This window comes from Magallana gigas, chromosome 8, assembly GCF_963853765.1.
Source record: "Magallana gigas chromosome 8, xbMagGiga1.1, whole genome shotgun sequence".
NCBI lineage: Eukaryota > Metazoa > Mollusca > Bivalvia > Ostreida > Ostreidae > Magallana > Magallana gigas.
In genome coordinates this window covers 42,956,858-42,982,949 of record NC_088860.1, presented here as the reverse complement: position 1 = coordinate 42,982,949, position 26,092 = coordinate 42,956,858, and the positions used below count along the sequence as shown (strand labels likewise).

The 26,092-nt window shown below is 33.7% G+C and overlaps 2 protein-coding genes and 1 long non-coding RNA gene across 15 annotated transcripts in view; 2 read left to right on the top strand and 1 right to left on the bottom strand.

The window, feature by feature from the left end:
* LOC105341516 (exportin-7) overlaps nt 1–26,092 on the top strand; it is a 104,791-nt gene that overhangs the window by 10,633 nt on the left and 68,066 nt on the right. For 6 of the 12 annotated variants that reach the window (XM_066070267.1, XM_066070268.1, XM_066070269.1 and 3 more), the window contains exons 17-19: nt 626–761; nt 1,029–1,102; nt 1,384–1,528. In XM_066070267.1, coding sequence (XP_065926339.1) covers nt 626–761; nt 1,029–1,102; nt 1,384–1,528 — 355 coding nt within the window. Of the gene's footprint in view, nt 1–625; nt 762–1,028; nt 1,103–1,383; nt 1,529–2,210; nt 2,371–2,626; nt 2,695–3,269; nt 3,359–6,125; nt 6,317–6,629; nt 6,687–6,911; nt 7,070–8,553; nt 8,693–9,096; nt 9,121–10,012; nt 10,168–10,507; nt 10,607–11,029; nt 11,158–11,436; nt 11,960–26,092 lie in introns of those variants that run through there. The other 6 variants (XM_066070272.1, XM_066070265.1, XM_066070276.1 and 3 more) reach the window with 3 other exon arrangements.
* On the top strand, nt 15,357–20,978 carry LOC117685985 (uncharacterized). The gene is made up of 2 exons (XR_010708522.1): nt 15,357–15,421; nt 20,653–20,978. It is a non-coding gene; the product is annotated as an uncharacterized lncRNA (long non-coding RNA).
* Nucleotides 20,744–24,262, bottom strand: LOC136270693 (E3 ubiquitin-protein ligase TRIM71-like). 2 transcript variants are annotated; one of them, XM_066069084.1, is made up of 3 exons: nt 24,024–24,262; nt 23,599–23,713; nt 20,744–23,295 (listed from the first exon to the last, which is right to left on the bottom strand). In XM_066069084.1, the coding sequence occupies exon 3, from the start codon at nt 23,252–23,254 to the stop codon at nt 21,587–21,589; it is 1,668 nt and encodes a 555-aa protein (XP_065925156.1). In that variant the 5' UTR covers nt 23,255–23,295; nt 23,599–23,713; nt 24,024–24,262; the 3' UTR covers nt 20,744–21,586. The 2 variants fall into 2 exon arrangements, with proteins under 2 accessions (XP_065925156.1, XP_065925157.1); XM_066069085.1 differs by lacking the exon at nt 23,599–23,713.

The window sequence follows — 26,092 nt, the reverse complement described above, 5'->3', positions numbered from 1 at the left end:
AACATTGGAAGTTCTTACTTCACACAAAGATTGCTTATGACTTAAGGGTGTGTCATGACCTTGACCCAAGGCCATTTGGGCAAGGTCAAGGTCACTGACAGAAAAAATGCAAAATTTGTGTCCGGTCCATATCTTTCTTATGGGGAAACATTGGAAGTTCTTACTTCACACAAAGATTGCTTATGATTAAAGGGTGTGTCATGACCTTGACCCAAGGTTAATTGAGAAAGTTCAAGGTCATTGTTTCAAAAAAGCTAAATTCTGTCTGTGTCATGTCTTGTATTAATGGAAATATTAGAAGCTAAAAATTAACAGTTTTCAAAAATAAAGCAGTTGTTATTTATAGAAAATGGACAGTGAAATAGATTCATCCAATATTTTCTATAATAGCAAAAATACACGCGTTATGATTTTTTTCTTAGCGGGGGGTATCAATTGTGAGCTTGCTCACAGTACCTCTAGTTTATTTTAAAAGATGTAAATATAGGCTTTGAGGCCCTTTTGTTATCCTAAATGTGGGTGAATTTGAAGTATGCAATGTGTGTTAGTACCTGTATTTATTCTGTAGAATAAGGAAGAAAGTAGTGATTTAAGTACCATGGTCACAATGTTTTTTTCATTACAGGGTTTTACAGTTAATGAATTTAGTGGACTCTAGGATTGCCCAGTATGCCTGTGAAAAATTAGACCTTGCCATATTAAGCTTTTTTGAACAATTTAGGAAAATTTATGTTGGGGACCAAGTTCCTAAAATGTCTAAGGTGAGATACAAATCTTGTCTTGTTTCGTAAAACTGTTTTGTTATAAGGAATAATGTTTTAATGAATTGTCAGAATAATTATCAATGTCAATAGATTTTGTCAACAAGGCTGTTTTAAGATGTAGTTATCAAAATGATGAACAGTTATCAAAATAGAAAAATTTGCAAATGTTAACAAACTTGTCCAAAGATGTTGTCTTTTTATATTTGAATAAGAAACAGGTGTTGAATTAGGTGTATAGGTACTTTAATGTGTGTTTGCTTGCAGGTTTATCGACGGTTATCAGAAGTGTTAGGATTAAATGATGAATCTATGGTACTGAGTGTTTTTATTGGTAAAATGTAAGTACACATACTCATATATTTACTTTCTCTGTGCATGCATTATTTTACTAACCTGAGAAATGCTGAAAAAACATTTTTAACTTAAGAAGAGAGAGAGAGGAGTGCAAGAGAAAGCAATATTTCAATTTTGAATTATTATTATATTATCTGTATGTAGATTTTCATACTTTCTTATTTAGATGGGGTTTTTTCCATCAGTGAAAGGATACTGTACATTTAGCTCTTATGTAGTGTTTTTTTTTTGCTTTTAGATTTTAAATTTAAATTTATGTTTGTAGAATTACAAACTTAAAATATTGGGCCCGAAGTGAACAAATAACATGGAAGACCCTGCAGCTTCTAAACGATCTGTCCGTGGGCTACAGCTCTGTCCGAAAATTAGTCAAGCTAGATGCTGTTCAATTTGTTTTAAGTAATCATACGGTAAGTTATATTGAACAGTCGCTCACTAAAGTTAGGTATCAAATTGCTAAATACAAGTGTGTAACTGTTTGGAGAACAAATTCCCACAGAATAGAAGCTTTTATGGCTTGATTTGAAGGCAAAAACTGAAAATGGAAATATGTTTGATTGTTAACGAGGCTTGATGGTCGACAAATTAACCATCAAATCTACCTAGGATTTTAAGATATGATTTGTTTAGCTATAGACTGTTATTTAGTGAAGAAAAAATGCATATTTCATTTTACTTGTTAATTGTGGGTAATTTTCTTTACTTTTATATAGAGCTCTTTTTCTAAAGAAGGTCAATACAGGCTGAAAATGGCCTTGACCATTGTGCCCTCTTAAAATACTCCTATAGTAAATTAGAAAACATTTTAATCTTCAGTCGATCTGACCTTATATGGTAATTTTGGTGAATTGCAAAATTTGGAATTTTTGGGGCAATTGCCCTTATAAACAAACTGCAAAAATTTCTACAGAGTTATTTTCATTTGTTCGAATTAAATATCTACCAAAATATTTCAAACCACTGATTGAAATTCAATGAAAAAAACCTTCTAGACACTCAAATATATTGAATTTGATTAATCTGAAACGCTGTAAGATTACCCTGGCTGTAATCATGTCATCTTATGGAAATACTAACTAATTTGATTTTCAGAATGAACATTTTCCATTCTTGGGTTTGAACGCGAACAATCGTTCGTTTGCTGACATGAGGTGTAGGACCACTTTTTACACAGCTCTGGCTCGCCTCTTAATGGTCGACCTCAGAGAAGATGACGAGGACAAGTTTGAAGAGTTCATGGTCCCCTTAACATGTAGGTGCTTCATTTATATGTTAATATGTTGGCTCTGACATTCATGTCTTTGTCTTTAACTTGGTCATTCATAAAGTTCAATTTTTATCCAAAGAAAAAACTGAGGCAGTTAAGAATATAATGAATTATGTAATTTGTAATACCTTGTACATTTACATGTATATTTCTCCTGCACATGCTGTGTTCCCTATATCCTGTGTTAATCATTCTCTGCTATTTGTCTCAGGCTAAACTAATCGCTTGCTTTCTTTGACAGCTGCGTTTGAGTCGGTGGGCACAATGCTGACAAACATGGACACGCCCCAGAAAGAGGAAGAAGCCAAGGTCAGTGGGTGTATACTTTATAAAGATTTTAATTTGTCCATTAGAAAATTTTGTGAATTGCCAAGTGATAATAATTACCTGCCAACAAATCACTTGTTCTTGTTTGAAATCATTAATTAATGGCCTGGTCCCCAATATTAGTCACCATGAACTAGTTTACCTATCTGAGGTACAGAATGAAATTGTTATGAATAAAAGATGGTTTACAAAATTATTTTGAAATTGTTTGTATGTTAGTTCTATGACACCAAATAACATGAAATAGTCTGTTCTGTCCAGAAGTAGAATGGCATTAGAATGCTGAACTTGGAAAAATTATGCTAGTCTTTTTATATGTATCAGTTTCCATACCAGGTCCTATAGATTTGCTGGACTTTTTCTCGTGGTGGAGCAGAGAAATTGGGTTATCAAAACCTGTTTATTAGAAACTCTCCTAAACCATATTGTCATAAATACTTTCCTAATGTTATCATTTATTGATAAAGATTAAGTATTATTAATTGGTGTAGTCCATTTCTGCCACTAACCGTACATATAACACACATTGATAATTGTGGCTTGTTTTGTTTTGACAGAGAGCAGTGGTAGGACTTGCCCGAGACCTGAGGGGCGTGGCATTCGCCTTCAACACCAAAACAAGCTACATGATGTTCTTTGATTGGATGTATCCTTTATGGGTTGCATTGTGTGTTACTTTTTTTTGGTCACAAGGAAAAGGACCAATACATTTATTACCTTGCCTTTATTCAAGCTTTTGATGGAATTGATTTTATTTTTTTATGTCAGCAAATAATCTAAACACAAATGCAGAGACCTAGCCGCCCCTCCCCCTTTCCTTTTTTCCTATTAAAAAATCCACAAAGTAATAACTAATGTCAAATATTTTGTTATTTAATAAAGCTGTATGAGATGTAGATATCAGAGAACTTGTTTTGAGATGTTGAGCTTAAGGATGTTGTTTACTCAGGGTTTGAGTTCTCAAATCTGTATTGTTGAAAAGTTCGATTTCATCAGTAAAATTTGTTTTAGGCCAAAAAAAATTAATGATTTGTTTCTCAGGCACCGCCGCATCAGTAAAATTATCGCCGCATCAAACTTTTTTATCGTTATTTTTCCGGATTTTTCATATCTTATAATTATCGGTTTTCTCTATTATGGAATCAATGTAAACAAACGCTGAGAATAAATGCTTGTCTCTGTCAGTGAAAACGTTATTTTATCTGACACATCTACCCAGTGACAAACCTAGGGGGCTACTTTGGCTAAATACAAGTTTATGTAAATATAAGTACTCACTTTGTGGTCGGTAACTTAGCCAGAATTTCCTCAGAAAGTGAGGTTGAAGTTGCCCTGTATTCTGATTTCACGATCGTGAAAGTGAACCCCTAATGCAATAAAATGATAATTATCTAATTCAAAAGACATTTTCATAGCCTAATTTAACCCCTATTGTGATTAATAACTAGCGACTGTCTAATCTTTAGAGGTTATAAATAAGGTTGATTCAACCACTTAGGTCCCTACTGTGCACTGAAAATTACAACCGTTGTTTATAACTTTAGGTGCTGATATTATAATTAGTTGGTAATTTGTAATTAGTTAATAACTTTGCCAAGTTAATGCTAAAATAATCATAAAACCGTTTGTCTACAGTTATCTTTAAAGTTAAACAGATCCAACTATATGACGGTTGTAATTGGGTCAAAGGGTTGGACTAATACCTCCAAATTACACTAGACTGGTTTTATCTGTCATTTAGCCAACACAATTACGAAACATTTCATCTACAAAATGTATGAATACACCTAATAAATTAAATTTAAAAAATTGGATAAGATTTTAAAATTTTTTAAGGAGTTATTTTTATATTTGATTGACTTGCTTCTAATCCAATTTAAATTAAGGTTGAATCTGTGTATACAAATATTATCTTAAGCATTATGCCATTGTCAAAGAATGGAAGTCCACCTAATTTCTCAAACTTCTCCCTATCTTTCTGTACGGGAAAATGTCAGAAGTGAAGTCTCCATAAACTAAATTTGCCCTATGTTGGTCCCTGTTAACACTACCACTGAAATTTCTCTGTTATCTTCAGAAATTGAAGCCTCTGTGATATTGCCTAGTAGCAGGAATAAAGGACAATTCTACATGTATTGTTTGAAAAATTTTTGATGACTTATTTACTTTTTCTTGATTTCTGTCCTCAAGGCAATGAAGATTAATAAGAATGCTTTATTTGATAAATTTTTATATGGCAAAATCAGCTAGTGAAATGCCATAAGAAGTCCCCTATTTCAGTTCAGACTTGTGTTATTACTGTGGAAGGGAAAGATGGGCTGCAAAATGAAGCAGGGGCACAAACCATTTGTCATTGTTTGTTCATCTGCAAAAACTTAACCTTTGAAAAGGAAACAGAGACAGTTTAAACTAAAAAAAACAAATTAAAAGAAATATTTAAACTTAGCCAATGTATCAGCTTGATGAATAAATCATAAAATATGGGTTACCATCACTGAAAATTTTGTCCTTTAAAAAAAAAAAAAAAAAAAAAAAACCTGCCTGCCTCATCAAAATTTCCAAATTTTGGCCTGAGAAACTAATGATTAATTTTTGTTGGCCTTAAATACAAAAAGTATTTATTAAATGAATTATTATTGACATAACAGTTGATATTTTTACTATATTATGGAATTGGGCTCTGACAAAATTTGACTTTTAGCATAACAGAGGAAATTTTAGATTTTGTTTTCCACTGAAATATTTTTGGTAGTACTATAATATTTAAAGTTAAGATTCTATTTGTTAGTCAACATAATTTTGCATATTTTCTGTTGGTTTTATCTTGCTTTTTTGTTTAGATAATCGTATGGCACACACTACAAAAATATTGAAAAATGCTTGAAAATGATAAAAGACAACATTTCTCAAAAGTTTGATCATTGACCTCATATAAATTTTATGCCAGCAGAGAAAGATCAATATACTTAGTTTAATACTATAAATGTTTTAGCATTATCATCATTCAGTTTTGTGGTTATATTTATTAAAGAAATGGGTTGTAATTTGAAAACTGATAGAGGAAATTCAGACTAGAATATCTATAAAAATTGTGAATGAAAACTTATGCTTTGTATCTATTTAATGTCACTACCATTCATAAACTGTTTCATTTGTCAAAGAGTTAAGCAATTTGTATTATTTTCACAATTAAGAAAATCTCAATCATGGTGTAAAAGTTTTATGGTTTTTGCTTAAATTTTCAAAAAATATTCAATGGCCATTAACTCAAAAAGTAGGTCATTGACCGACTTTTTTGAAAGTGAAGAATAACACTACCATGTAAGGTCTATAACACACAATAGTTGGTTTTTTATTATTATCAGTGGAATTTTTTTTCATTCTGAGTAAACATCATCCTTAACAGTCGATAGCTACCCGTCCTACACGCCCATTCTGCACCGGGCGATCGAGGTTTGGTACCACGACCCGGCGGTCACCACCCCGGTACTCAAGCTGATGGCCGAGCTCGCTCAGAGCCGCTCACAGAGACTCCTGTTTGATGTCTCCTCCCCCAACGGCTATCTCCTGTTCAGGGAGGTCAGCAAAGTGATTGACAGCTACGGTGAGGGACATTTTATGTAAATATGTAATAAACATTTATAATATTGTACATTGTATTAGAAATTAATTATTGAAGTTACAGAGGTCAGCAAAGTGATTGACAGCTACAGTGAGAGCCATTTTATGTAAATACCATTATGTATTAAATAAACATTCACATTATATGACCTCTCGCCCTATAAAATTATTTACATGGAATTAAATGTTTTTGCTCCTTACTAAGTTCCTAGAGGAAAATATAATTGCAAATGTAAATATAACATTATATTTTGATTTGACTTAAGTTTATAAGATTTGCACTCTCTTTTTTACAGGGTCAAGAATATTAACAATAGGAGAAGTTCCAAAGGATCAAGTCTATACCATGAAATATCCTTTACACTATTATGAATGTTCATAGATAAATTATATTTTTCAGGTAGCTGGGCTTTATATAAAATGACAAACTTGAAGAGTTTAAAGAGATATTATAGATCTTTCAGCTTTTATTTGGAATTAATTGGCTGCTAGGTGAAATATTATGAAGATATATAACAGGAGAGCTATGTTTTAATGTTGTAAAACGAGAGTAAAAGTTTCCTTAACCTGTCCTACATTGAAAGGAATCTCGGTGTGTTTCTCCATGTTGAAGGCAGCCCTCTGTGGGAACTATGTCAACTTTGGAGTGTTCCGTCTGTATGGAGATAACGCGCTGGACAAGGCGTTTGGAATGTTTGTCAAGCTCCTGTTGTCTGTGTCCCAGAGAGACCTGATGGTTAGTGTTGTGTAGGGATTTATTCTACTATAATTACATGGAATTATAAGAGTAATGGGAAGGGAAGTAGGGATTTATTCTACTATAATTACATGGAATTATGAGAGTAATGGGAAAGGAAGTAGGGATTTATTCTACTATAATTACATGGAATTATAAGAGTAATGGGAAGGGAAGTAGGGATTTATTCTACTATAATTACATGGAATTATAAGAGTAATGGGAAGGGAAGTAGGGATTTATTCTACTATAATTACATGGAATTATAAGAGTAATGGGAAGGGAAGTAGGGATTTATTCTACTATAATTACATGGAATTATAAGAGTAATGGGAAGGGAAGTAGGGATTTATTCTACTATAATTACATGCAATTATAAGAGTAATGGTTAGTGTTGTGTCGGGATTTACTGTGGAATCATTAGATTTTGTGGTGGCTCAATTTTCGTGGAATTCGTGGCTACCCCTCATCCACGAATTAACATCCTCCACGAATAAATAAATAAGGACTGTAAAGTCATATTTCCTTTTGTAAGTATCCGAGAATACACGAAATTACGTCCAAACGAACCTGCAAAATTGTAGCAATCCATGAAAATTGGCCCCCACGAATTTTAATGATTCCACAGTATTATAGTATAATTACATGCAATTATAAGAGTAATGGGAAGGGAAGTAGGGATTTATTCTACTATAATTACATGGAATTATGAGAGTAATGGGAAAGGAAGTAGAGATTTATTCTACTATAATTACATGGAATTATGAGAGTAATGGGAAAGGAAGTAGAGATTTATTCTACTATAATTACATGGAATTATGAGAGTAATGGGAAAGGAAGTAGGGATTTATTCTACTATAATTACATGGAATTATGAGAGTAATGGGAAGGGAAGTAGGGATTTATTCTACTATAATTACATGGAATTATGAGAGTAATGGGAAAGGAAGTAGAGATTTATTCTACTATAATTACATGGAATTATAAGAGTAATGGGAAAGGAAGTAGAGATTTATTCTACTATAATTACATGGAATTATGAGAGTAATGGGAAAGGAAGTAGGGATTTATTCTACTATAATTACATGGAATTATAAGAGTAATGGGAAGGGAAGTAGGGATTTATTCTACTATAATTACATGGAATTTTGAGAGTAATGGGAAATGGAATTATAAGAGTAATGGGAAGGGAAGTAGGGATTTATTCTACTATAATTACATGGAATTATAAGAGGAATCAAAAGGGAAGTACCGGTTTTTGTCATCAACAGATGACAAAAAATGCATTAAACAAGGGGAAGCAATTTTTAGAAGTTTTGATAAATGGTTTGATCGAGCTCTGTAAGGTTAAACAGCTAACCTGTATTCACTTAATTGTTTTGTTAAGAGAATCAGTATGAATAAGAAATATACACAGTTTATTCATAAATACATGTAATTGAAGAGATGTTTGGTGGTAAGTAATGAGTCTGTTACTTCCACAGGACTACCCCAAGCTGAGCCAGAACTTCTACAGTTTGCTGGAGTGCCTGGCCAACGATCACATGGCTTTCATCAGTAGTTTAGAACCCCAAGTCTTTCTCTACATCCTGGCCACCATATCTGAGGGTCTCACAGCTCTAGGTAATAATCAAACACTCTGCAATACTTCATGTACTTGTGTTTATTTTGATTTATTTGTATGTGGGTCATTCTATGGCCAGGTCTTAAAATTATGAAGAATGTTCATTTTTAATGGGAGATTAGGGGATTAGTTGTTCTGGTGGATTTGTAAATTATCTGTCTTTGTTTAAGGGTAACTGTTCCTCTGAAAAATCATCATGTCCCGTGGATAAAAATAATAATCCTTGTCAGTCAATTTCATCTTTAGTGCATTGAGTTATTTATAAATTTTACAAGTTCATTCATTTGGCATATTAGAAATAGAAACATGTAGTTTTGATATGCGGGTATGTATCTGTAAAACTAAGAGGGGGAGAACAGTGTATATAAAAACAGGAATAAAGAGTTTGTTCCTGTTTTAACAGCATACAAATGGAGCTCTATCCAAGGTAAGATGTCAAACTGCTCGGGGATGTGGAATTTATTTTTTAAAGATCAAAATGTCATGCTATGGTTTATTTTATATTTGATGCTGTCTAAAATATGTGTTTTACATGTAGCTTAATAAGAATCTCTGGTTTCATTTAAGTCATCTCAAAACTATATCCCTTGTTGAAAGGTGAAATGGTACTGCTTGGGTTAGTCTCATCTCTTTGTGTTTTAAATAAACACAATATTATACCTGTACTTTCATGAGTGTTGTTCATAATTGCAATCTTATAAAATTTTATTCGTGTCTTTCACTATAGATTTCAGTGTTTTTTACCTCTTAGAATTTGATTTCTTACGACTTCTTAAGTTTCTCAAGCACATGTATCTTAGGGTTTTAGGAAGGACATATTTTTATTGATCATATTGATATCTTTTTGTTATACCTGAACCTTTGCTTATATTTTCATTTTGACTATACAAGAAAAAGTTCTAAGATTCATACTAAAAAAATGGGTATAATTATGTATTCTTTTATGAACACTGTATACAGGATTATTTTTGCCCCGTGTAATTTTCAGCCTTCTACTTTTGTAAACAGTTTCGCCCCGTCTTGAATTGCCGAGATACAGTAACTGTGGTGTTTCAAGAGAGATAATTGAAGACATTTGAATTCGCCAAGTCTTAAATTCACCCACTGGCAACTAGAGGGAAAGGGGTGAAAATAAAACGGGGGCGAATATTTCCGTGTATTGCAGTAGTTATTGGTGGTCAATGAATTTAATGAAGTTTCCATTGGTATCACTTACTGGAGTGAATAAAATCCTCTTGAACTTCTGAATTCTAGGAAATTTACAAAAACTATCTGCCTGTCATTTTGAATGAATGTAAATGTTTGTCTCTCTCTGACAGATACCATGGTTTGTACCGGATGCTGTGCCACGCTGGATACAGTCATCACCTATCTGTTCAAGAACCTTACAATCAAAAAGAAGAAACGAAATCACATGCAGCAGAACGAGGCTTTTCTCCGAATCCTAGAACTTCACCCAGAAATCCTTCAGCAAGTAAATACTCCTTATTGATATGCTCTTTGGCCTTAGATTTATGTTTCTTCAGACTATTGTAAACCAACTATTCTTCACGACTACTATGCTTTGCAATTTAATGGAGATGAACTAGTTAGTAGCAACCAATTTTCATAATCAAGGTGTAGATTATCTAGAAAATAAAATACCAGAGACAGTAGGAAACTGGTTCATGGTGAGATATATTTGCGAACATTGAGATTTCTTCTAAAGGAATAAAAGTTGGTTGATATTATATTTAAAGAATGAAATGTTTACTGACGCCATTTTGACATACATGTAATTGCTTAGTATTTAATACTGTCATGCTTTATTACAGATGCTGTCTACAGTACTCAATATTATCATGTTTGAGGACTGTCGGAACCAATGGTCCATGTCAAGGCCTTTACTGGGTCTTATTCTACTTAACGAGGAGGTAGGCCATTTTTATTTTATAACTTGCATATAAAAAATCAAGGATATGTTGTTCTGTTTCCCTAATAGCGTTCCAAGCAAGTCTTTGTCTGTTTGAACTATTGGTTAGAGAACTGCAGGTTCATATTGCTGTTGATGTTGGAAAATGGGGAAGTCCTTGAAAAAAAGCTCTAGCTTTAATATCCATTGCCTCATGAAGAATATTTACTGTAAAAGTGGTTATTTACATGTGGAGGAAAGTTACATTAGTTATGCAGTAAGCTTAAAACTGTGCAAAATATCCCTGCGCATGTGTTTAAAAATTACCAGTTCAAACAGCCACTTTTACAGCATGGGATAGAAAATGTCTTTGATTAAATTCAATTATTTATTTATAAAATTGGTAATTTGCTGTTAAGGTTTGAATGAATTGTTGTGTTTTCAGTATTTTAATAAGTTGCGGGACAGCATCATAGCCAGCCAGCCCCCAGACAAACAGCAGGCCATGGTCCAGTGCTTCGAGAACCTGATGAGTGGAATCGAAAGGTCCCTACACACAAAGAATAGAGACAAGTAAGAGGTTGTGTGTGTGTGTGTGTGTGTGAGAGAGAGAAAGAGAGAGAGAGAGAGAGAGAGAGAGAGAGAGAGATTTAAAAAATTGAAGACGTTACTTTCACAAGCTCACAAGCTGAGTTTTGGAGATAAAAATCATGAAATTCATAGGTTTTACTATCCGAAGGAAATAAATTCTTTTTTTGCAAAAAAATCAATATAATCTAAGTACAGGTATTCATCATGAGCTGCTACTTCTTTGTAATATAAAATTTATTTTTTGGTTTGTTCACCCTTTAGATTCACACAGAACCTGTCCCTCTTCAGGAGAGACGTGAACGACTCGCTGAAGGCGGCCAACGGACAGAGTCCCACCCACTGTACACAGTTCCTGGACATGATGAGCTAGTACACAGCAGGCTGCACGTCATGTGACCTCATCATGTGATACAGTGAGCCAATCAGACGTGTTCACATTGACATTCCTTATCATGTGTGAAACAGGCTGCGATTGGGGCATTTGGGGACAATGTGATTGGTTTTGTGGATTTTCAACTTTCAAAGGTGGTGAAATTGGTGCATTGGTCTGCTATCCCTTCTTTTTATATGGATGAGGAACGAGGGTGTTTGGAATGGATGTGACTTAGGTGTATGGAATCAATTGAAGTGCTAATGGTAATAGACTAGGAGCCGTGGCTGTGTAGGCGTGTGTATATCAGTGCTAACTGTTCATTGTTATGGGTTTTATTATTCAATGTTATAGTGCCATATGTGTGGTACTAATGCACCGCATGGTGTGGAATAAAAATTTAAACAAATGCCACTGCTCTTGCTTATATTTATCATATCTCATATATATTTGTAACATTTGTGGCTTACGTAATGTAATGAAGATTGAAGGATGCTTTAAGGCTTTACTGGACATTCTGAAATATCTGAATGATCATGAAATTAAATTAAATCTTTTAAACATGTCTATGTTTTAACTAGGGATGTCAATTTTACTCAGAAGGACTCAATCGGAAGCTCTCGTTGAGCGATACTGGAGATCTCGTTATATCATTAGGGAATCTGTTTATCCTTTTAAAATCAAAATCATTAAAAATTTATAAGTAATAAAAGAATTTTCATTCATAATAAAGTTAAAAATTTGAAAATCTTAACATTCGTTGGCAAATGTCTTTTTATTTTATTTTTCTTGTCAAGCTAACACATGTATGTCTGTGTACTGCCAAAAAAATTGCTCTCATTGATTATGTATTTATACAATGCCTATACAATGCCTATAAATCAAGTGGTTTTTAGCAACTCAACTCAACTCAACTCAACTCAACTCTACTCTACTCTACTCTACTCTACTCTACTCTACTATTAATTGAGCCACAATTCATCAAAGGCAACTCAAACTTGCCTTGTTCAGTGTTAAGTTATTGCCCCTGCCCTATTCAATAATGAAGGTTTAATAATCATAAAAACAAACGCCTGAGATGATAATTTATTTGATTAAATTTGTAATTATACATATTGATTTATTTGTCGAGCTCACTAATATGTTGATTTTTCAAAACCGCATTTTCTTTTGTTTCTTATCTTCATGAAAATCCAGAAGATTTGATAGATATGTTTGTGGGTGTATGTGTGTGTTTAAGAAAAAGGGGGAGGGGTGGGCTTGTTAGATATATCTATGTCAGAGTGTTATAATATAACAACAATGATTGGCAGCTGTCAGGAACCTTACTACCTGTATATATCTGCAGTATGAAATAACCAGCAACATCAACCAAAACATCAACACTCAGTGACTCTTCATATACAACAAGATGATGATACTTAATTAATTACATCAACACTCAGTGACTCTTCATATACAACAAGATGATTATACTTAATTAATTACATCAACACTCAGTAACTCTTCATATACAACAAGATGATGATACCAGTAGGGCTGTCCCAAAACAACCTGTGACAAGCTAAGTAAAAAAAGCCATAAAAACAAACAAACAAACATGTGCGTACACTGATACAGAGACAAGAGTCCCAAGGACCTTAACGCTCACCTGATTATGATGCAATCCTCTGAAGGATCTGTAGAATGAAAACCAAATACTTTAAGATGAGGTAAAAAAAAATGATATATTAAAATGTTTTATTAAAAAGAAAACGAGATATTCATTAAGTGACAAAGGATCAAGAAAATAGATCAGTCTGTTATCTCAATGTTTCAAAATACATGAAGATGTTTATATATTTAAGAACGAATACAAACGTAAATAAGAAAGACCATCTTCGCTTGCCAAGTCTCCGATTCGTTTTTTGTTTTTTTTTTTATCTCAGATGAGAAAAACGAATCGGACACTTGGCTAGCGAAGATGAAGAAAGACATGAATTATGACCTCATCAGCACATAGCTTAAAGTTATTGCATTTCAAATGATAAGATATACGGAAGAAAAAGTTCATGTGACAGCAGTAAAGGGAGGTAAATAATAAATACCCAAGGACAATTCTCGCATTATCAACGGTGTGAGATCGGTTTGTCCGGTGTGAGACAGCAGTGTGAGATTTTTCTGTCTTACACTGTGTATTACTACGCCGTTTTAAAACGTAAACAAACGTTGTCTGCTGTAGGGAAATGCAAAACAGTGCATTGAGATTATCCATTAAGTAATTGTGTTGCATAATTAATTACAATTTTTCATATTTTAATTGAAAAAACTGTCGTATGCTTTCATTTAACTTGCACTATTTGAAGCACGCGGAGGGATAAACCGAAAGTAATCTTTTGAAAATCACAACAGAAAGTTGTCAAACATCATTTTTTAAGCTAATATAATGCGAGAAAAATAATCATTCATTATAAACTCGTGTGGGTTAGTGAAATTCCACCTCGGGGCCAAGATTCACGGTCTAGGACTCGGCAAAGCCTCGTCCTAGACAGTGAATCTTGTCCCCTCGGTGGAATTTCACTATCCCACACTCGTAATAATGAACGATTCTATTAATATTTGATGATTACATTCTCCTATATTTGTTTATGTATGTTACTTTCAACAAAACGTCAATCACTCATTTAACAATGAAAAAAACAACAAATTTCAAACTGTTTTTGAGTCCTACATTAAAAAAAACTTGAACTCCCCTTACGAATGATCCTCAATATTACCATGATTACACTCGGAGGCGTTTTTAAATTCAAAATATATCAAATAAAATATTCAAATAATATTCTCTTGATTATAAAAGCAAGGCATGTTGCGCGTCGGATGACTAAATATTCGATATCGATACCAGTGTTTATAAAACATGTTTAGCACATGCATTTCGGCAATAAGCAGCTAGTGTAGAAAGCAGTTGGCAGCTGAATGTGGAATTTTTGCATTAACATTGAGATTGATATTTAATCAGTTAATTGTAAATCTACGATATATAAATGTAGGTACCGTGTTTATTTTTAGTCGAGTCACTTTAGTAATTGTGCTGGATTGATTGAGAAATTGTCCTCATTATAACAAATACTGCTGCAAATTATCTCATTATTATTAATTATTGATATGTATTATACATCTGAATATTTTTTTCTTGATAATATTGAAATATTTATATAAGAAAACTGAAGAGCCAGATTTAAGTTTTAATGAATGTTTCCATTTTTATATATTTTTGTGGCACTAATGGCAATGAACCCAATTCATGCCCGTTTTTTTATTCTTTGTTTTGGAGGGGGGTGGAGGGAGTTGGACCCCACTTCTACCCCATGAAAACTTTAACAATGTTTATAATTATTCTCCATCGACAGAAAAAGATCCCGGACCATGCTCTGCCCCCCCCCCCCCAACACCGCAAGAAAATTTCCTAACTGGATCCACGCATACAATTTATTCTTTTCCTAGATCTAAATTATATCATTGCCCACTTACTTTATTTCGACTATTTCAGAACTTACATTCTTCTTCTTCAAAATTCTGAGCAGGCCCCGGGCTCTTCAAAATGTAGGCTAATGAAAAACGTTTGCCAAATTAAGTTACCCTTAATTAATATTCGATCAATGCATGGAAAAAATGAAATTAAAAAAATCTCTGTATTTTTCTCCAGGATAAATTTTGAGCCCTCTTTTGAGACCCCTTTCTGCTGCGAGGACCCCCCCCCCCACCCCATCCTCATATGAAAATTGACTTGGGGCTTGGTGACTATTGCATGTAATTTCAAGGTCGGGTTCGGAATACAATGACTTGTCGTCTGGAGGATGCAGATTGCAGCATGCAGCAGAGGGACATTTTTTACACGTAAAGAAAAGACGTACTTTTTATTGTTTATAATTTATATGGTTTAATTTATGATTCAACATTGTGCAGTGTTACTTTTTTTTAAAAAATCGTGTGTTGTCAAACTCTTACTTTTAAAGCACAGGCCTCTGAAGTCAGACATAAATAATAAGTTATTTATGTCTCTGCTAAAGCTAGTGTATGTATAACGTTACCCCTGTACACAGTATAGAGAATAATACATATATATCTCTTTCCACGTATACATGTACTCACTGTATCATCCATAGCTAGACATAAATGTCCTCTACCTAACATTGATGTCACGGTGTACATAGTGTAATATGTTGTTGTGATTACGTAATATTGGTTACGTAATGTAACGTAAATAAAAATATCCAGTTTTAAAATTTAGAATTTATTAAAGTTCAAAAACACTCAATTAAAGAAACATCATTTTAAAAAGAAATCCAAAGTGAGAGTGTATAATAAATATCAATCCCGCATGTCTCATCTTTGACAACTCCTCCCCTTTCTCTATAAAGGACCAATGAAATAACTCCAAGATGGAACCAAAATTTGGGGAACGATCAAAGACATAAATTCTCAAAACAGGATACAGGAGGGAATTACTATAATAAATTCAAAGACACGCCAGTCTAAGATCTGACCATCAATCAGATAAACGAAAATAAACAAATGGCAATAAACAGGGGATCACTGTGAGAAATGGATAAGGGAGAGGAGGGAGATGTCAACATGAGAGATCACAAACAGATGCGGCAATGTATTTCTAAAATGATCAAACAAATTAAATTTCAAACATAAAATACCACTCGGTTTACAAAAGGAAATTAATTCAATATGAATGAAATATATAAGAAAGTTGTCTTTATCAATAAAATATACGTATGTATATAACATCCGCCCCGAAAAAAAAAATTGACATTCAATTTTAGATATAAAAAAAAATTGATAAAGACAATAAAATCATACTGCACAAACATAAAAAAAAATAAACATTACTCACCATTTAAAAACACAAAACTCAAGTCATGCAAGTAAACATTAAACACAACTGAAAAGATAATGATCATGTCACCCGAAAATTATTTTTATCACTTTCACACTGTACATGATTTGGCCAGTACATGTACTCAAACATACTCCTTACACTGCAATGTCATGGTCATTATCCTAACTTTTAAACTTTTTTTTTTTTCTTTACTTTTTTTTTTTCTTTGCACACAAAAACTACTGAAAAGTTTAACAACTAAATTATATCAATCTTGTCTTGAAAATATTTCAGTCACCATAGAAATGCATAAAATATAACCCTGTCGGAATAACACATCCTTGGTTAGAAACAGCAATAACTATGTCAATTATTCAAGATATCTCAAATACTATAGAATTGCATAAATTATAACCCTGTCGGAATAACACATCCTTGGTTAGAGAGAGCAATATCTATATAAACCACAACAAAAAGTTGCATATATTTTTATATGACATAAACAAAATGAACTCTCAATATATCTCGACTTGTATCATAATTGTTAAACCTTGTCGATGCATCCATCTAAGTTAACACAATACAGACAAGATACATTTCTATTCTAAACAATTCATTTACATTTTAAAAGTTGTACATGTAATCCTTTTGGAATAAAACATCCGTGATTACATACAATGACAAAATTTGTAAACAGTTATCTTCATAAATTACTACAGGTCAAACATACTCTGCAGTAAAATGAAAATACACACAACTAAATATAGCACACTGTCAATAAATATATCAACAGAATGCATAAGAAAATTACAGATTAGGTGGCGGTCTTATTTCAATTGCGCGTCTGGCTTTCTTGTTAAGTGCAGACCACGGAACCCAAACGGCATTGTCTGCCGGTTCACCAACGATTTGAATTAAATAATTTGAATCGCGTTTTCCTAAAACACGTTTTATTTTATGATAGCCGTCTGATTCACTCGAAATAGAAAAGTTTGGAAGTTCGTTTGGATTCACATGATCGTCGTCTCTAAATCTTATGGGTTTTCTTCTTGCTCTGTCTGACTTACGAACTTCAGTGAGCGATGGTTGATGTTGTTTTTCTGTTTGTGTTTCTATCGATTTATAGGTTTTTGGTTTGGCGCAATTTGAAACTGTGAAAAAATTGGTTGGTGTAGGTTCCCGGATAAACGCAGTTTTTAGTCTATCCCGGTGTACAGGGTTTAGGAGTTTGTTAGTCGCCGGGTCACGCAGTACCACCATGTGCGGACTTGACAATTGTTCAACAACATACGGACCACTGAATCGATTTTGTAGTTTTTGTCCTTCTCCTGATGTTTCGGTTTGGAGGTATACATAACTTCTTTCTTGGATATTAAGTTCTTTGGATGTTTTATTTGCCGATGTTACCATTTTTTCTGCTTTGTAATCCACATTTTCTTTTGCAATTTTTCTAATAACATTAAGTTTCTCTGTGTGTTCTTTCATGTAGGTTTGTATACCTTTGTTCATTGTTTCAAAATTTCTAATGGGATTTGTTAAGGGAAATTTTGGTCGCTGTCCATAAATGATTTCATAAGATGAAAATCCTGAACTGGAGTTCGCAGACGTGTTCATTGCAAACACCACAGCTGGCAGGAATTTATTCCAGGATTTTCTATCATTTGAAGTATACGGTGTTAATTTTTCAGCTAATGTTGAATGCGTTCGTTCGCATGCCCCAAGACAATGATGGACAAAGCTTGGCGTAAACTCCTGAGTGACATGGAGAGATTTACACAGTTCCCTGGTAATTTCTGCGATGAATTCACTGCCTTGATCACTAATAAGTGTATTACACACACCAAAATATGTAAACAATTTAAACAGTGCATTAGATACCGTTAACGCATCTTTGTTTCTAATTGGTGTTGCAAACAAATACTTTGAAAACAAATCCACAGCTGTGAAAATGTAAGAATCGCCATCCGATGTCGGGGGTAAGCGCCCATATAAATCAATCTCCCAGACTTCAAAGGGTTCTGATGGCATTCGAAATGCTGTTATGTTAGATTTTGTAGCATCTTGTGTCATTTTTCGTTTTTGACAAAAGTCGCATGATTTGACATATTCATACACAAATTTTCCTTACTGAAAAATGTCACACTTATCGGCACCATTTAATACATCATTCTTGGAGCCTAAGACAGATACCGCATTTATACCGGGCGCTGTGCGTTTTTTTGGTTCGGAATTACGGACTGTTTTCTTTGTAGCGAACATACGACATTCCGCGGCGGTATGTCCGGTCTGGAAACATATCTGGCACTTTGCTTGAGACTTTGGGGAACCGTGCCCGGTCCAATTACAGCTTCGTTTCAGGTGTCCTGGTCCCCCACACGCGTGGCAGGTAGACAAATCCCGGTGACGTCCAGTCCGCGGTCTAGAAGTTGGTGCCTCTAGTTTTTCTAGACGGTGACTGATGTCGCGCAACATGCTAAAGAGGTGATATTATGGCCCTGGTTGGTGTTCGAATTTGCTGGCTGAACGGCTGCGACCATTGGTGCTGTGGCGGAAAGGGATCTATATCCATAGGCCTCGCCTAACTTTGCTTGTTGCAAAGCATCCTTGAAAGATTTAACGGACGCTAAAATCACTGTTTTGTCCTCGTACAGGGCGTTAACATTGTTTTGTTTTGGTTTTTTAACTCAATAAATTAACACAAAAATAGTCCAAAAGAAGCACAATACGAATTTAGATTCTCCACCATGTTGTGATTACGTAATATTGGTTACGTAATGTAACGTAAATAAAAATATCCAGTTTTAAAATTTAGAATTTATTAAAGTTCAAAAACACTCAATTAAAGAAACATCATTTTAAAAAGAAATCCAAAGTGAGAGTGTATAATAAATATCAATCCCGCATGTCTCATCTTTGACAACTCCTCCCCTTTCTCTATAAAGGACCAATGAAATAACTCCAAGATGGAACCAAAATTTGGGGAACGATCAAAGACATAAATTCTCAAAACAGGATACAGGAGGGAATTACTATAATAAATTCAAAGACACGCCAGTCTAAGATCTGACCATCAATCAGATAAACGAAAATAAACAAATGGCAATAAACAGGGGATCACTGTGAGAAATGGATAAGGGAGAGGAGGGAGATGTCAACATGAGAGATCACAAACAGATGCGGCAATGTATTTCTAAAATGATCAAACAAATTAAATTTCAAACATAAAATACCACTCGGTTTACAAAAGGAAATTAATTCAATATGAATGAAATATATAAGAAAGTTGTCTTTATCAATAAAATATACGTATGTATATAACAATGTAAAAGGGAATTTATCATTATATTTATTAACGTTACATTTTATAGCCTATACAAGTAGGGCTGTAATACATGTATCACACTGAACACATCTGCTTAATAAAAAAAACCCAGTTGCCTGATTTGCCACTTTTATTTTAGACTTTTATTATAAAACAGAAATTGGAAATCATATTATCTTTATTAAACTAAAGTAATATGGATATTTAAGTAATAACAACACTTTTACACAGAGAATGAACGAAAACACTGCATGTAGGTGTGTTATATTGCATTTCATATTGTTTTCAAATTTTTATCAATAAAAAGCAGAGGCAATAAGTGTCTCTGTTACATTTTAGCGCCCAACGTGCATGGGGTTAAAATTGAGTTGATTCTACAATAGCTACTGTTATATCACACATTTATAACACAGTTATGGTTTCATTTTGATCACAAATGCTATGTTAAACTTTAATTTTATGTCCAAAATTAATTTATCTGGTATTTTATGCTTCAAAGGTTTCAAATTTGCCAAAATATAGACACGTACAGTAAGGCAGCAGTACTTTAATATTTTCATTGTTTTAAAATTCCCGCCAGTGCCTTTTGTCAGTTACAAAGGTAATGTTGCATACCTGGTGTGTATTTATATTGAGAGGGTATACTGGAATATACATGTACCTTATACATTTAATGGCATTTAGGGGCCTTTGCAGAGAGAGAGAGAGAGAGAGAGAGAGAGAGAGAGAGTGCCTAACTTCTTAGATACCATTAATGGCATTTTTTATCATATGGATTAAATGCCATAGTAAAAGTGTAACTGCTGATATGAATTAAAACACAATTTATCTGACAAAATTTTTATTAAAAAAACTTAAAATTTCATTCAAAACATCATCATGTAAATATACTACTTGTTTAATTAAATTTTTCAGGAGCAACCGATGAGTTCAGCCAAAAGAAAGAAAAAAAAAAGAAGAAAACTCAGGGAAAAAACAACTAGGCCCTGAATCTTTTGGATGTGGATTTTCTGAAATTTGAACATTCATCAAAGAAAACATGGCTGTTAGAAAATGACACATGACTATTCCTAATCTTAAGATTTAAAGGTAAGTAATGATAATTAGGTCAGACAATGTGAATTCTACTTTGGTTAATATACCTGTACCACTCCTCTTTATAAGTAATGGGCCTCAGTCCCTTTGTGGCCTCGCTCCATTGCTGGTAAAGAATTGAGTGCTACACGTCCATTAACCTTCGTTAGATGTATTTAAACATGTAACAAAAAGTTTGTTGATAACCACATGTGACACATAGATATAGACCTTAACATTTTTCATGTAAAAAAACAAATTTGTTGACATGTTATGGATAAATTGTCATCTTATATATATACATCTAATAAAAATAGAGGTTGTGGTAAATTATATATCTATAGACACAACCAATTTGTTTAATTGTATTTTACAATAATCAACAGTGTATATGTAATTTGAAAGAACATTTTGTTGACATTATAGATATAAAAACTCGGCGTTAAAAACACACATACTAAGTTAGATGACATGCAATGATTATACACATGGAAACCTATATGTAATGTGTTTACATCTTATAGATTTGGTTAAATTGTTTACATGTTACACATATTTCATACGAGATATGAAGGTAGTGATCATTGCAGAAAATTTACATTTATATACTGACTGTATGTACAATATAAACACACACAGTAATCCCATCTAATATACACCGTATATATTCAGTCAGATGTAAACAGTTACTTTACTTGTAATATTTACACAAACTTGAAGTATGTAATATATACTTGATTTGTTTGTTTACATCTAATTTATGCAGTTAATTGATTTACATGTAATATTGGATTTTCTTCACTTTACCTGTGAAGTTCTCAGCCACAAAGAGGTTGTCTCTGGTGTCCACACATAAACTATATGGACGATCTAAATGACAGTTGTCAATGTAGCGGAGGAACTGTCCGTCCTGATCCAGGATGTGGATACGGTTGGTCCAATAGTCTGCTGTCAGGATCCGACCCTGGCTGTCTGTTGTGATGCCGCGTGGATCAAATAATCCCTTGGTAGTAGAGGGAGGACCAGTGTAGGTAAACCGGAGTTTCCCGGCCTGATTGACCACCACTACTGCACGGGCGTCATTGTCTGACACACAGATATCTAGGTTCCTGTTCTCACTGATGTATTTAATGCCACCAGATGAATAGAGAGGTCGTTCTTTGTCGTCGTACTGAATACTTTGTTTTTCTGTGGAGCCAGAGTAACACACAACTTTTGTTTGTTTATAATCTTCACTGTCCATGATAACCAGGAGGTCACCAGAGGCGGTACTACAGACACCGTGAGGTTTCCACCCCTGTAGTCTGATCACTGTCTGTATCTGTGTATTCTTCACTATGTTCACAGTTCTATCATTGTAATCAGTATAAACTAGATCCCCACTCCTTGTCACTGCTATGTCCTGTGGCATGTTCCCTGACTTGGTTTGGATGGACTCCACTAGTTCTCCCTGCAGGTTGAAGAGTTTCATCATGCTGTCATTACCACACGTCAATACTTCTGTATCATTCACACACGTCACACCCCATAGATATTCATACCCTGTGTCTATAGCTGTGATGACCCGGGGTACATCCATCAGTGACCGGTCTGGGGGAGAGGACTCGGCTCCCTGGGGTGGCATGTCGTAGTCTTGTTTCTCTGTTGTACAAGATAATGCTGACAGAGAACCAAACTGTTCAATCAGCTGATCTGTATGGATTTTCTGAGGCCTAAAGTTTGGTAAGGACACTTTGAGTTTAGGAGGCAATCTTCTGAATTCAGCATTCTTGGATTTGTACTCGGAGACAAGGCAGACATCTTTGGAGTTCAGTAGCTTCTTCAGTTCAGCAATGATCTGTGTGATTTGAGAAATAGTGCGTGTGATTTCATCTTCCTGTTTATTTAGGATGGGCAGGTGTTTGGATTCCATTTCCTCCACGTTAGATTTCAGGTTTGTGATAATGGTGTCTATTTCTCTGTGCCAGACTTCTCCTTGTTTGTCAATTGCTGTTGTCAATTTCCGGGAGTTTTTACTCAGATCAGCTTTTTGCACTGGGATGTTGGATGCAATCTCTTTGTATTTAGGATAAAGGAATTTCTCTAATTCTTGCAAATCTTTTTCCAACTTTTCTGTTTTGCTTTCAATGGTTTTTAAAATATCATTTTGTATGTGTCCTAAATGTTTTTTAGAAGAAATACACTGTGCACAGATAGGAATGTCACATTGTTCACAGTGGAGTTCACATTGTTTGGTGGGGTGTTTCCTACACTTGGGATAGTTCAGAGTGGTTAAGTATTGTTTAAGTGGCACAACTTTATGGACTTTAGAGGAATCAGAGAAATGTTTCTCTACACAGTCTTTACACAGATGTATAAGACAAACTTCACAGTACATGGGGGCCACAGAGTACTGACACAGGGTGCAGCGTACAACATCCTGGGCGCTGTTCCTGGGGTCCATAGTCAGCTGATTTTTTCTTTACTTTCTGTTGGGATATTTATCTGACAAGAATAATTTGGAACATGTAAATCCATGTAACAGGGAACATGTAAGTATGTGCACACTTGATGGCAAAATTACATAGAATTACATGTATATTAATAATGCATTGAAACAAATTTAGGCAGTAGATACATGTATGTTGAATATTTGAATGTAAAATATCAAATCATAATACTATAACATGCTATTTTTTATTTCAATATGGAATGTGGAATTTACCGGTTCTTAACTTTAATATCTACATTCAGTAAAAATTTGGACTATTAAATTTCAAAACATTTTTAGTAAGTTGAAGAACTTACTCAATTCAAATCCAGGTAAACTACCAAATGTCACAATCCAACATGGCGGGTTCTGGGTGTTTTACTTTGTTCCTGGTCCCCCCAGCTACCCGTGGAATTTATAGGTTGCAACATTCTGTGTGCACAATGTTAATGTAGATGACAAATTAATGTTCTTTGTCAACACAATATTATACTTGCAGTTCATTCCCCTGCAGCTATTGATTTTTTATAAAGCCCAATTATTCTAAAAATATATATGTGTAATGCCTCCCCCCCATTAAAAAATGAATTTGTAGAAAGTGGGATTCATAGAATGTATCATGCATGTCTGATGGTCTTTGTTCATTTTTCTGTATAATCTTTGATTTTCATTTTAAAATTTGGTATAATTATATAAATTTATTGAAAAGATGTAACAGTTGATAATATGTATAAAATCATACCTGCATGTATAAAGGCTGCCAAAAGATATTATAGACCAACTTCCATAATGTTAAAAACTGATGAAAAACTTCAAAAATCCAACATGGCGGGTCGCAAGTGTTTATTGTTCCTGGTCCTCCTACCTGTACAGGATCACGTGATTCAGACTTAAATGTCAGGTACACACCTGTAATATGACAAGGACAGATAATCAGATATCTGAGTACTCTTACCTTTAACCTCACACAGTTATAGAAGTGTTTATAAAGATTGTTCTAGTTCATAGGTATGGTAACGGCTTTTCACTACTGCATTTTGTATATTCAATGTAAAGTGGTCATAAAACGGCATGGCCAATCCAATATAATTTAGTCGAATCTACGTCAAGCATTGTTAGGAAATTTAAACAGAAAACACATTTTTTTATTTGATAAAAACAGAGATATGTTTATAGTAATTAGTAATTTATAGTAATTACCGAGGTATATTTACACAATAAAATGCTTTATTTTGGTGATTCATGTGGGATATAAAGGTGGCGACATTGCAGAAAAAAATACATAACCCCGTATTGTCATCAATACATCTTCCTACGTGTATACATGTACAAACAAACAAACAAACACTTCTGTTGTCACGTAAACACTAAACAGACTCTTATGTTGTAAGGTGAACAAACAAACAGTTTTTTTGAGTGAATGTGGTCGTTTTTCAAAAAATGTTTAAATTTATAAGGTGATATTATATATGCAGTAGATTGTTTATTCATGTATATTTATGTGTATTCAATATTTCAACATATTCAATGTATGGCAATATTTATAAAATTTCATTACTAGGAGAGGACTATCTAAGTTTTAGAACTTGTGTCTTATCCTTTTGATTTATTCAATAAAATATGTTCAATTCATTCAAACAGCTCTGTTTCATGTAAACAAATACTTCTGTTGATCAAATTACTTAAGCTCCTGTCTCTTTATTGATTTCTTTAAAATTATTGTGTTATTCATATTACGGTATCAATATAAAAATGAAAAAATAAAAGTGATATACCGGTAAAAATATAAGCATTCTTCACAGTTCTTTACATGATTACAGATGGAAAGAGAAGCTGAAACTTTAAACTGCCTTTTCATAAAATTATTTTATCTCTTTATACAAACATTTACATTAAGTGTGTTTAATTTATAGATTTGCATTCTGTACTGGCCAGGAATTGAATGACTGCTTGAAAGACATGAATTCTCAGAGAGATAAATCTAAAAGTACATGTAACTAAATATGCCTCAACATATTATTGGGTATTAAGGCCAATCTTTGATTTCAGCCTTCCTGGACGGAGCTACAATGGAGCTATTCTTCAGCCTTTACACCAGTCTGCCCCCTTCACTCTCATCCATAGTAAGATTTCCTTATGAACTCTGAAATTGTTATTACTTGTTTCAAGCATTCCCTGTTCATGAGTGTTTCAGTTTTTGGCTAAATTTATGTATTGAGATTGTTTTATTAAGAACACTTTTTACAGGTATAAAATTTTGGACTACAAAAGTACATATAGATATGATAGTTTTTGAAAAAACAACATACTCAGTTAAGTATTGCATGCTGATCCATACTAATATCCCAAATTATTAAAAAGGAAAATATGCCAACTACCAGGCAAAGATTAATCTCTGAATCTACATGTAAGACTTGATACAATGTTTATACAATCACATAAAAAAATATTTGATTACCAATTACATATGTCGCTAATTGTTCTTGATTTCAGGCCCTATCCTGTCTGGTACAAATTGCGTCGGTGAGGCGATCGTTGTTTAACAACACAGAGCGTGCCAAATTTCTTAACGAGCTAGTGACTGGAGATCACAACATTCTAGAGAATCCACAGGTATGAAGTGCTAGTCTATTATGTGTTTAATTAATGAAACTGAAGCACAGTGGTCCTTCAACTGCCAATGGGTTACTTATTTTACTGTTAACTTATATATACTAGTATGTGAAGTCAGGAGATTTTGTGGGGAAATTTTTCTGTCTAAGAAAAAAATTACATGTAATTATAAGTTCTTGTTATTGTGGGCTCAAAAAG